Consider the following 13,601-nt stretch of genomic DNA (forward strand, 5'->3'; position numbering starts at 1 on the left):
GACCTTTTCTGTGGCTATGCTTGCTCTTCATTTCTTGTTCTCTTTTGGGGCTTAATTCTTAAGGTTGTATGCCCTCTCCTGATCACGGACAGCTGGATTGAGTGCTAATAGCCCCCCATTTGCTTTCTCTACAGTGGTGCTGAATTCTCAAGTTTGTGTGCTTTCTCCCACTTACTCATTAACTGTTTGTGAAGGCTTGCTCATGCTGCCCTTAGGAGTGCAGGTAGGAAGCCATCCACAGGTGGATGTATGTGTGAGTGAGGTATGTGGAGAGTTGGGAGTGCCTCTTCGGAATTTGGGGTATCCTCAGGTAAGATTTCTCCTGGCACTGTGCTGTACTGTCTTCAGGGGAAGGTTGTTACAGATAAAGTGAAACTGCTCCTTTACTCTCTTCAGTGTTTCCAGTCTTGGATTTTGTGTGTGTGTGTGTGTGTGCTGGAACTTCTCTGCTGTACTCTCAGACTTCCACAAAGGCACTGACTTGTTACTCATGGGTGATTGTCATATCAGTGTTCTTTGGAAGGATTACAGTGGAAAACTTCTATTTTGATATCCTCACTCTCTACTGGTGTGTGTTACACGACCCAAACTAAGATTTGTTTTTTGTATATTTTTGTTAAAATGGAAATAAACTTTATGTACTATTTGTATCTGGCATTTTTTTGGCTTATATCATTGTAAGTTCTGTGTTGCTTATTAGTGTGTCAGTAGTCTGTTGGTTTTTATAGCTGAATAGAATTCCATGTGTAGATACATTATGATTTTTTTTTAATCAGTCCACTCTTTGGACACTTGGTTTGTTTCTGATTTGAAGCCTTTTGAAAAATTTGTTTTGCTTAATTTGCTTTTTGTTTTTGGTTTTCTGCTTGGACTAATTCTATAGATTCTGCCTGCCCTGCCACTTGTACCTCTGATGTGTTCTTTTAAAAAATATGTATATATGTGTGTGTGTGTATATATGTATTAATATGTGTTACATTATTATATATACATACACACACATAATCCTTTTTTTTTTCTTATTTTAAGGATAGCTTTCTAGGAGTCATTCCTCAGTTAGGATACCTTAGTGGTTTGCTTCTTAAGACTGTTTTAATCTCTAGGTACCTCTTCCTCCTTTTTTTCCCCCTTACTGGTTATTTTTTGAAGAAACTGCTGATTCCATGGATCATTTAGTCCACAGAGGTTTTTCATTCTGGATTGTATTGTATCCTTGTGGAATTATTTAACTTGTTTCTGTCTCCTCTATTTCTGTACTTTGATTATTAGATTTAGAAGCTTGATCAGATTTAGATTAGATTTCTTGGGAAGACTGTATTATATTCTTCCATCAGAGAGCAAATAATGTCATGTTGTTGCTTTTTTTGTAATACTGGCAGCCATCATCTAGATGTTGTATTTCATTACCAGTTGCAAAATGGTGATATTCTAATCCTATCATTTTTCTTTATTAGCTGGATTATCTGTATAAGGAGAAACTTCCTTTTATTAACTGTTTAGTACCTTGAATTACCATTATTACAAGAAGGCAGGATAAATGTCTGATTTTTCCCTTCTGATTACCACTTTTCAAACAGTGAGTTCTTTAACATTTGATCAGTGATCAGTCTTTTTTTTTTTTTGAGGATCATCATTAAATTATGTAATTAAAAATGTTTTTACCTTTATTCATCTAACTTTCAGGGGATTATTTCATATCAGCTCATAAATAGCATCTTCCCCTCACCCCTCATCCCTTTTTCTGATGCATAGTTTTCCACTGTCAGGATGAATTTAACTTGTCTTATGTTCTAGACATTTGGGTTGCTTCCAGCTGTCTGGTATTATGAACAGTGCTGTGTTGAATATCATTGACCATTATTTTGGATGAGAAAAAATGTGTAGGAAAAGATGCTTAATAATAGAGGATCAGTATATTTTTGATAAATATTGTCAAGTTGTTTTTACTGATGTATGAAAGTGCTTGAGTTTGTTTTCTCTTGCGTTTATAAACACTAGGTGTTATTTAAACTTCTTGCAAACTTGGTAAGAAAAATACAGCATTTCAGTAGTATGTTTGAGCCACACATGTATCATTTTTTCTTTCTTTATTGGCCCATTTTTCCTTGATTTTTTTCCCCTAACCTTTTTGTTTGAGCTTAGAGAGATTACCCTTTTGCAAAGACTTTTCCTAGTTTGTAGTTCTTTGAAGTTTGCCTTTTTGTTGTTTTTGCCTATAAACTTTAAACTTTATATATGATCAAATATATGATTCAGAACAATTTAAGAATGCCGTTCTTTATTTCTGCCATCTTCTATGTTGTTGCCTAGTATTTCTGTTGACTTTTAAAAGTCCCAAACTACAGATGGTCTCTGACTTAGGATGGTTTGGCTTACAATTTTTCAACTTTATGATGGTGAGAAATTACCATGCATTTGCTAGAAACCATAACTTGAATTTTGAATTTTGGTCTTTCCTGGGCTAGCCATATGGGTATGATATTCTTGGGTGATGGTAGGCAGCAGTAGTAAGCTGTAGCTCCCAGTCAACCTCATAATCATGAAGGTAAGTAACTGATACACTTAACAACCATTCTGTACCCATACAACCATTCTGTTTTTTCACTTTCAGTATAGTACTTAAATCACATGAGATATCCAACACTTTATTATAAAACAGACTTAAAAAAAAAGACATAAATGAACTTATTTACAAAACAGAAACAGACTTAGACATAGAAAACAAACTTACAGTTACCAGTGGGTAAAGTGGGTAGGAAGGGATAAATGGGGAGCTCAAGGTTTGCAGATACTAACTACTGTATATAAAATAGATAAACAACAAGTTTCTTCTGTATAGCACAGAGAACTATATTCAATATCTTGTAGAAACTATAATGAAAAAGAATATGAAAAGGAATATATATATATATACATGACTGAAGTATTACTCTGTACACCGGAAATTGACAAAACATTGTAAACTGACTATACTTCAATTAAAAAATAAGAAATAAATAAAACAGGCTTTGTGTTAAATGATTTTGCCCAACTGTAGGCTAATCTAAGTGTCCAGAACATGTTTAAGGTAGGCTAGGCTAAGCTATGGTGGTTGGTAGGTTAGGTGTGATAAATACATTTTCAGCTTAAGGTATTTTCAGCTTATAATGGATTTATTGGGACATAATCCCGATGTAAATTGAGGAGGATCTGTAATGAGTATTTTATTTTGTTAATTTTTCATCAGTTTGCTTATTTAAGTTTACCCACATGTTTATTTCTTTCTTTTCCCTTTTTTTCTTCATTCTTGCTCCTAGATTCATTTCCTTTTTCCTTTTTTTCCCCCTTTGAGGTACCTCTTAATCTTCTTTAAGTTTAATTTTCTATTCATGGCCCGTCAGTGGTATACATATATATTTGTCCAAAATTTTATTTCACCCTTTCTCTTGAGGTTTATCCTAGGTATCAAATTCTAGATTGAGGTTTACCTGGGTGTAAAATTCTGGATTAGCCCTTATTTTAATGTTTTGAAGATTTTAGTCTGTTCTTTTGATCAGAAGTCTGCCTCTCAATCTGTATTATTGTTACTCTGTGTAGTTTTTTATTAAACCTTTCATGACAAATTTCAAATATGTACAAAAGAATAATACACTTAGGATATAAAAGGTAAATTTTCTCAGTAGTTCATCCAAGTTCATAACTATGTAGTATCTTTCCTTAATGTTTGTTTAATTAACCCTTTGACTAGTCTTTTAAATGTGCTTGTAACTCCAGATCTAGGAATAGATCATTTCACACTTGACCTTCAAGGCGGCAGATTTTAAAGTATTTATGACTTGTGGCTGTTGATAGAATTTTCTGTCTGCATCTTGTTACATTAGTGAATCAAGCCTTAGCTGCTTCAACAACTTTATTTGATCTTCCCATTGCCTTATTTAGCAATTAATCTAGTACATTATGTTTCTCAGTTTTCTCTATCTTTGCAGGTGATGATCCTCTGACTAGGATTCCATCACCTTTGGGCTTCTTTGTCATCACCCCTTCTTCCTGTCCTTTTCCTACTGCGCTTCTTGCTTCCCCCTTTCCTAACTCCTGTCTTTCAGCTAAATTGTTCCTGCTTTTAGGAAATTTTTCTTAACTCTTTGTAAGACTGTGTTTTCATGTCCTGCTTTTTAGGTTAAAAAAAAAAAAGAGTTGATGAGTTGTATTTAAAAAAAAAGTTCTCTTCAGTTACGTGTGGTTGAAACAAAGATTTGGAAAATTAAAAATCTGTAAGGTGTTCTGCATTTAGATTGCTTTTCAGGTTGAGTAAGTGTTCAAACCTACTGTAATAGAAAGCTAGAATGGAAACTATAGCCAGTGAACTGCTTTTGTTTCTTTTTAAATGTAAGATAAGATGCAGACCTCCAGTCAGTGGACTGAAACCCTAAGGAAAGGCCCTATCTCAAAAGATAGGTGAATATGTATTAATAAGTTTTAAAATCAAACATTAGTCTAGTAATTTCTGTATACCCAGGTAACAACTTGAGCTGGGAGTGCTGGCCAGTACGTTTCCTGGAGCTGTTTTTACTCTAGCCATTTCACCCATCTGGGTTGACCTTAGTAGCTAACATTAGTGCTGGCTAAGGTTCTTGATAGGGCCCAGCTTCTTTGTAGTTCATGTTCTTTTGAGACTTTGCTGGTGGTACCTTTCTTACTGGCTTTTAAGAGATTATATTAGGTTGTGTTCAGCACCTTTGGCCTGGTCATTGGTCATGAATTTTTTCATCCAATGAGTTGTGAGATTTTATATGGGAATACTTAACCTTTGCTTAGGGTAAGATCTGGGTCATACTTACCAATGGTTTCTCAGTAGACTCCTGGGTTTTGCCCCCTATCTTCTCATATTTCCTCTTGAGGTTGTACTTGCCATCATAAAATCCATTTCCAATCTTGACGTTTTTATGAGCATTTTTAAAACCTAAGTGGTGAGACTCATTTACTTTTCACCCTATTTTCACCTTCTACCTCATGCTTTTTGTCAGTTGGGTACATTTCGTTTACTGTATTTCCTTTTCTTGCTTTTGGGGGATGACATCTCTGGTACCCTCCCTTGGGTATTACGCAGCCTTAATGTTCCCAATTCTACTTTGATCTCATCTGTTGGGAAATTTTTGGTGTTCTTTAAATCTGTGTCACAGTTCCCCCACCTTGCTTGCCCTCTTCCCTGGTCAGTTGGTTAGCCCTTTAGAGTTGGAATACAGTTCTTCCTCTATAGAGAACAGTGGAAGGATTTCTTGAAGTTGCCATCCTTCCTTCATTTATTTTACTGTGAACTTTAATGGATCTCTGATTTGTAAAGAAAAGTGGCTTCTGTGAAACTGCAGTCTGGGCTTCCATATCTCCTTTTTTAAATTAAAGTTTGTTTTTAATTGTAAAAAACACAAATTTTCTCATCTTAGCCATTTTTAAATGTACATTTCACTAGTGTTGAGAATACTCACTTTGTTATGAAACAGATCTTAAGAACTTTTTCATCTTAAACTCTGTACTCATTAAACAACTCACCATTTCCCTCTCCCCCTGACAGCCACCAGTTTACTTTGTTTCTATGAATTTGATTACTCAAGATAGCTCATTGAAGTAGAATCATACAGTATTTGTCTTTTTGTGACTGGCTTATTAGCATGATGTCCTCAAGGCTCATTCCTGTTGTAGCATGTGACAGGATTTCCTTCCTTTTTTAGGGTGAATAGTATTATTTTCTATGTGTACACCAGTTTTTGTTTATTCATCTGTTATTGTACATTTGGGTTACTTCTGCCTTTTGCCTATTGTAAATAATGCTATGAACATAGGTGTACAAATATATCTTTGAGATCCTGCTTTGAATCCTTTTTTAATGTATATATGTATGTATTATATATATACCTAAAAATGGAATTGCCAAATCCTATGGTAATCTTTTAAAAAATTTTTTGAGGAACTGCTGTACTCTTTTCCATAGCATTTGCACCATTTAGTATTCCCACCAACAGTGCAGAAGGGTTCTGATTTGTCCTCATCCTTGTCTACACTTGTTTTATGATTTTTTTTAACATTTGCCGTCCTAATGGGTGTGAAGTGATACCTCATTGTAGTTTTTATTTGTGTACTTAGCTTTGAAGTCATGAAGTATGAGTCTTCCAACTTTGTTCTTGTTTTTCTATATGGTTTTGGTTATTTGGGGGTCCCTTTAAATTCCTTATGGGCTTAAGGGGTGGAGTTTTCTATTTCTGCAGAAAACATTGGGATTTTGGTAGGGATTGTACAGACTCTGTAGATCACTTTGGGCAGTTTTGACATTTAACAGAATTAAATCTTCCATGAATATGAGTTTTCTGTTTATTTGCATCTGGTTTCTTTCTGCAGCTTTTTGTAGTTGTCAGTTTGCAAGTCTTTCGCCTCCTTGGTTTAGTTTATTCCTCAGTCTTTTATTCTTTTTGATGCTATTGTAACTGGAATTATGTTCATGATTTCTTTTCCAGACTGTTTATTGTTAGTATATAGAAATGCAGTGGATTTTTGTGTATTGATTTTGTGTCCTGTTACTTTACTGAATTCATTTATTCTGACAGTTTTGGGAGTATGTGTATGTGGACTCCAGAGTTTTCTACATGTAAGATTATGACATCCATGAACAGAGATAATTTTCCTCTTCCTTTCCAATTTCTCCTTGCCTAATTGCTTGGGCTAGAACTTTCAAAACTATGTTGAATAGAAGTTGTAAAGGGAGCTACTTTGTCTTGTACCTAATCTTAGAAGAGAAGCTTTCAGTCTTTCACCATTGAGTATAATGTTCGCTATCTGTCTGGAGAGGTCTGGCCCTGATAAGATGACTTTCCCTTCCCTTTCTGGTTATGAGGTAGATAAAATGAAATAAGTAAGCTTGTGCTGGTGAGCAGTTAGGTTGCCATATTGGCCTCAGGTGGAATAGGTGTTTCTGACCATACATATGCTTTTTCCAGAATTGTGCCATTTGTGTTTTGTGTTAAGAGAAGGATTTAATTCGTGTATCCCCTCTGTTCCCTCTGTTTTCAGGCTGGGAAAGAAAACTGGCAATGTGTACCATGATCTCTTCTTGGTAAAATCATGCAAACCAAGAGCTTAGTAGTTCTCTTAACTCATTCCCCACTACATCTTACTCTGACATGGTTGCTAGGTTTTGTGGTCAGGATCTTCTGCCTGATGGGCATTAGTGTCTCTGACATCCAGGGCCACAGGTGCCATTACCTTGTTACCCATTTGTTTGGCATATACTTTTTTTTTTAATGATTATTTTTAAACTTTTGTTTTATTGTTTTGTTTTTTGTTGTTTGGGGGGAGGTAATTAAGTTTATTTACTTATTTTTTGTTTTTAATGGAGGTACTGGGGATTGAACCCAGGACCTCTTGCATGCTAAGTAGGCACTCTGTCAATTGAACTATATCCTTCCCCCCTTGTTTGGCATATACTTTTGCCCTATGATTTTTCCTTCTCTCCCTGGCCAAGAGGATTTTTTTTTACCCTTCTAGTCAGTTGTATCAGAGAGGATTCTTCTAACCTCCTACTTGGACTTCAGGCATTTCTGGAGGTGAGTAGGTGAAGAATGTGGTGAGTTGCAACATTGAGTGTATAGTCTGGTCTAGAACAAGGTGGTTTGTTTGTTTTTAATGAACATTAAGCCATACACAGTTGGTAAACAGAGGAGTGATATTAGTATAATGGAACATCTTACTGATTCATATGGGATTTTCCTCCATCACATTAATGTTTTACAGTGATTGATGCAGTTTCTTGTGATTAAGAGAAGACTCTACTAATATATATATAACAAAGCTGACAGTCCTCAGAAACGCCTTCTTTTTGTGCATATAGTGATAGGGGTCCTTAAAGCCAATGTAATCTCCTTTGTAGATATATGTGGAGAAGGTGAAGTAGGTGGAAAGTCATCAAAATGATGGCTTCATGAGAATGGTTATTTGATCTTTAATTTTGGGGGAATGATCTTTATTACAATTGAGTGTCCTCAGGCACCTTTATGTCAAAAGGTGAAGCATGAACCTCATGGTTCAAAGCTGCAGAAGGGTTGATTGACACTGGTTTGGTGCAAACTGTGATAGTCTTTTTTAAAAATTTTAAATCAGACTAGTTACTGGTTTTGTCAGTGCTCTGGTTATAAAGTTTCATAGGTTTTGAACACTCTTCTTCTGATGTTGCTTTATTGTTAGTCTCATTTTCTTTATTGCAAGATGTGCTGCTCAGCAGTGCCTGGCATGACATAGTAGGAAATGCTTGTACAGAGGCAAATTCAGTGTTTTCAGTATGATACTCCTGGCTTTTCAGCTGATTTTCTAAAGCCCAGCTCTCTCTGGTTCAACATTTCCAGAGAGGAAACAGTCTTTTGGAGATGGGTGGGGGCGGTGCAGTGCAGAGTGAGGAGGTGTTTGTTTTTTAATAAGATTTTAGTATTTTTTAGCCTCACCTGTATTCCTGCTTTCTGAGGTACTCAATGTTTCCAATTCGTGGACCTTTCTGAGATTTTGGGGGACAAAATTAGCCTCAAATTAGTCATTATTTAAATAAACCAAGATTTAATTTCTTTGGCGAAAACAAGAAAAAATTATCCAAAATATTTGTATTTGTAAGTACAAAGGCTTTTAAGTATTGGCTTTAATTTTGGTTTAGTATTATTTATTCATAATTAAATTTTTTTCTACTTTATTTCAGTATCAGATATAGAAGTTGGTGATGGACTGCAGCTCAGAAAGGAACATACTCTCAAAATATTTGCTTATATCAATTCCTGGACACAGAGGTATGCATCTTTTAAGTATTTTGGAGACTAACTTTGTGAGTTGTGTTTTAAATTAGCGTAGTCATCAAATTTTCCTCAAGATGTTGGTTTATATACCTTTAGTCATTAAATGACAGTTTATCAATATTGAATCTTCCTCTTCTCCTTACTCATGGAGTCATTCTTGCTTTTGTTTTTAAACATGAAAATCAGTTTCTTTCTTTACCCCTTCATTATTTAGAAGTATACGATTGCTTGAAATTATAAAAATAATGATGATTTTGGAAATTATAAAAATAATTATTTTTAGAGATTAAAAAATCATTATGGCATAGCAGGAGATGTGTAACAAATTTAATCCTTTAAAAAAATCAGTATTATGGTAGAGGGCACTTTGACCTTTCTGGAAGCCACTTGCTGTTTGTTCCTTTTCCATAATAATTAGTATATTAGGTTGATTTTTAAAAATAATACATGTATTGAGAATATGGAGAATAAAATTTTAGGGAATACAATTATTAATATAACCAAAGTTTGTAAGAGAAATTTGCAAATTTCTGTTCCTCAACATGATTTTAGCTGGTCATGGCTAAAAATTTTCACTTGTGTACCTATTTGTTTAAACTTTAGCCCTTCTGAAATTTTTATGAGTAATAATGTTTGAAGCACTGTGTGATTATGATTAATGAACATTTTAAATGTATAGTAACATAAATGAATGTCCTGAGGTACACACTCTAGATGATCATAGAGTTTTATCAGGATAGTTTAATTTCAGATAGTTTGCCCCAAACTGTAGAGACCCTCTGCCTTTATCTCACGCTGTTCCAAAATGTCATGGTTTAAAGTGTGACCTTGGAGCTCGATAGATGTGGCTTCTAGTCCTGCTTTATCACCTGTGTACTAGGTGATTGTGACAAGTTCCATAACTTCTGTAAACTCTTACTTCCCCATTTGTGAATGGAGAATAATAATAAAGCTACTACTATCTTAATGAGGTTGTGAAGAAACAAAGTACTTAGCACAGTATCTGACAAAAGAACTTAATAAGTACCTACTTTATGATACAGATAAACTTGTTTATAAAACAGAAACAGATTCATAGGCATAGAAAACAAGTTTATGGTTACCAAAGGGGAAAGGGGAGAAAGGGATAAATTAGGAGATTGGGATTAGCAGATAAAAACTACTGTTTCTAAAATAGATAAACCAAGGTCTATAGCAGAGGGCACTATATCCAATACCTTGTAATAACCTGTAATGAAAAGGAATGAGAAAGAATATATACATATGTATAACTGAATCACTATGCTGTACAGCAAAAACTAACACGACATTATAAATCAACTATATGTCAATAAAAAAATTTGTTTTAAATACCTATTTTAACTAAAGTAAAATTTATTTCAGAAAATATATATTGAAGTATATGTAAGCTAAAGCATGAAAAGCAGAACTGGAAAACAGTTTGTAATACTTAATGATTCTTTTCACAATGTCAAAAAGTATTAACAGTTTTTAACTGATAGAAGTACCAAAAAGTAGAATGTTATACTCTTAATTGTTCATTCTGATACAAGAGAGAAGTGACAATAAAATACCCAGTTGGATCACAGTGCTTTATAGTAAAAATTTTATGCCTGCCTTGCCCACCCTCCTCCTGTTTCTGTCCTGGGCATCAAAAAACACTGTTGCCTAGATTAAGATTGTGGTTCTTGTAGGGGATAAATAGCTACTAATAGAGCACAGTTTACCTACAAAAGAAATTCTTAACCTGGTGGCCCATGACTATATGGACCATAAATGTACCATAAATGTACCTTAGTGCACGAATAGACCCATCACATTTCATACAAAATGTTCTTTATAGGTTTTCTGTGAGAAAAGTGTTAATTTTCATAAGATTATCAAGGATCAAAAATCATTTTTCTAATATACTGACCAGAATATAGGTAAAGGAGAATGTTCACTTAAAAAACAGTAGTGGAATCTGAAAAATAATAGAAATGAACTTATTTACAAAATAGAAACAGACTCACAGACATAGAAAACAAACTTAACAGTTACCAAAGGGGAAGCAGGGGAGGGATAAATTAGAAGTTTGAGATTAGCAGATACAAAGCACTATATATAAACTATATAAACAGTAAGATCCTACTGTATAGCACAGGGAACTGTATTCAATATCTTTTAATAACCTATAATGGAAAAGAATCTGAAAAAGAATATATATGTATAACTGAATCACTTTACTGTACACCAGAAACTAACACAACATTGCTATTGTCTTTCATTGTTGTAATAAAATTGTTATTAATTTAAATTAATAAATGTAATAATATCAGTTAGGTATTATATTTCCTTGATTATTTTTCTTTTTCTCCCCATCATCTTACTTTGTCTATTCTACTTTCTGGGAGATTTTTCCAGTTTTACTTTTGGACCTTCTATTGAATTTTACAAGTTGCTATAATGTTCTATTTTTTAGAGCAGTTTTAGGCACTATTGCTTTTGAATAAGTTAATGTCTGTTCTGCACTTTTTAAGGCTCTGCTTTTTATTTTGGCATTAAGCAATTTGACCAGAGGGGTATCGATACTGACCACTATCCAAAGTAGTGCTTTTCAGAAATTAGGTCATAAGTAAAATAACTTTTGCTAAAGTTGGATACTGTGTATTAACAGTCCTTTCATGTGCTCATCAGTACCAGGCCAGGGAAAATGTTAGATCCATTGGAATATTTGTTGTTAGATGGAATTATGGAATCCAGGTTAAAGTAATTTAATTTTCACATATAGGTTCCTCATGAATAAACTTTTAGTTAGTATTTTGATTATATTACTTGAAGCTACATATTTTATGCTAGTCATTTAGAAATTTTTATCATTACGTGTTCTTAAATGTAAGTATACTCTACTCAGATAGGCAACATAGAACTCTGCTTGGCTAATAGTCTTATCAGGCGTAGTGATAGGGATAGGGCTGAAAAGATAGGATAAGCTCAGAGAGTGGAAGGGTATTATGATACTGGTGTACAGAGTTTACCACTGAGCTGTACCCTCCCCACCTCGGTGTACAGAATATAGAAAATAAACTGGTAAGAAAAGGCCGATAATAAAAAAAGTCCATTATCACCTATCTCCTTGGCCTCGTTTCTATTTTCAGCTCTTTCAGATACTGGTTTTGATATTAACTTCTGTGTTGTGAAATAGTGTTATTATATTGCTGTTGCTTCATCTGTCAATTTTAGGTATAATCTCTGAATTTCCTTTTCTGTTATATAAAGATTTTTACCATTTTACCCTTCCCCATTCTCTCAGTATAGTTATATCACTTCTCAGGATAGGTCTAAAAACAAAAATAATTCCTCATTGATTAGCCAAAAAAGGTTCTCTGGTTTATTTTATATCTTAAAAGCTATAAATTGTTCTTTTTCTTTTGTTATAATTCTTTATTTCCTAGAGTTTACTGGCTTGTTTTCCATTTGATTAATTTTCTAGGTGTGGATCACTAATTCTTCCCAAACTCTCCAACCCTTCTTAGTACTAGTGTTTACATTTTTGTATACATTGCTAGGTGATCTGTTATTTCCCTCCCTTTCCCTTTGGCCTTAATCTTCCTAATCTAATCTGTATTGATCCCTCACTAGGGTTACTAAAACAGCTATCTTCTCTTTAGATCATCCTTGAAATTCCTTTTGCTTTTCTTTTGGATCTCTAGTTTCCTGGATTCCATGCCGTCTTCATTGGTTTACTTCTTTGTTTGGATGACATCTTTTTAGAGAAAAGGTACATGGAAGGCAAATGGTTTTTAGACCTTTCTGACCTAAAAAATAGTCTCTTGTACTCTTATCGATAACTTACGTTGTGTACAGAATTCTAGATAGAAAATTATTTTCTCTCAGAATTTTTAAAGTGTTGTTTCATTGCATTTTAGCTTCTAATGCTACTTTCAAGAAGTATTAGTTATTTTTATTCCTGAGCTTTTCCTTGTCACTCTTCAAACTCTCCCTGAAAGCTTTTAGGGTCTATATCCCTCATCGGCTTCAGAAATTTCATGATGTTACATGTTGTGGTGGGTTTTCAGTTCTGAATTTTTTTTTTCAGTTTTATAATTTGCTCAACTCCATATTTGTCTATTCTGTCTTCTTGAAAACATTATCAGTCAGATATTCTATTTCCTTGATTGTTTTTCTTTTTCTCCCTGTCATCTAACTTTGTCTATTCTGCTTTCTGGGAGATTTTTCCAGTTTTATTTCTGGATCTTCTGTTGAATTTTACAGGTTACTGTTACTTTAGTTGGTTTTTAAATTGTGGATGATACATATATATGCAAAAGCTATATAATCATATTTGTACACATTAAAGGGCTCTATTTGGTAATTGGAATGCATTTTTAAAATAATCGTTCGTTCTTGTTTCAGTAATCTAGTATTTTTCATGTCTCTGAAGATATAAATTAATTAAAACCTGTTTTCTTCCTGCATTTTATCTTCTTCTTCTGAATTTCTTTTTTCTGTTTGTTTTGATCTGTCTTTGGTGATGTAGCTTTTTCTTGAAAGTCCTTGGCTATCCTTTTATGATTAAGAGGGGATCACTGAAAAATGGATTGGAAGTTCTGTGTTAATGGGGCATCTCAGATGTTGGCCTGTATTGCATGATGGTAAAATGGTGAACAGACTTTCTTACTAGGGATAAATGGGCTTTTCTCTTAGATCACATTTTCTGAATCTTTGGCCATGAGATATGTTAGTTAGGTGGTTGGACAAGGGAGGATACTTTGGGAGGTTCACCATTCAACTTAATTCTCTCGCTTTCAGTTTCTTGTA

General features: G+C 34.0%; 1 protein-coding gene across 2 annotated transcripts in view; it reads left to right on the forward strand.

Annotated features, from left to right (window-relative positions):
• Positions 1 to 13,601, forward strand: part of USP34 (ubiquitin specific peptidase 34) — a 203,801-nt gene that overhangs the window by 24,661 nt on the left and 165,539 nt on the right. For both annotated transcript variants that reach the window (XM_072937675.1, XM_072937674.1), the window contains one exon: positions 8,708 to 8,795. In XM_072937675.1, coding sequence (XP_072793776.1) covers positions 8,708 to 8,795 — 88 coding nt within the window. The remainder of the gene's footprint in view (positions 1 to 8,707; positions 8,796 to 13,601) is intronic.

This window comes from Vicugna pacos, chromosome 15 (assembly GCF_048564905.1).
Source record: "Vicugna pacos chromosome 15, VicPac4, whole genome shotgun sequence".
Taxonomy (NCBI): domain Eukaryota; kingdom Metazoa; phylum Chordata; class Mammalia; order Artiodactyla; family Camelidae; genus Vicugna; species Vicugna pacos.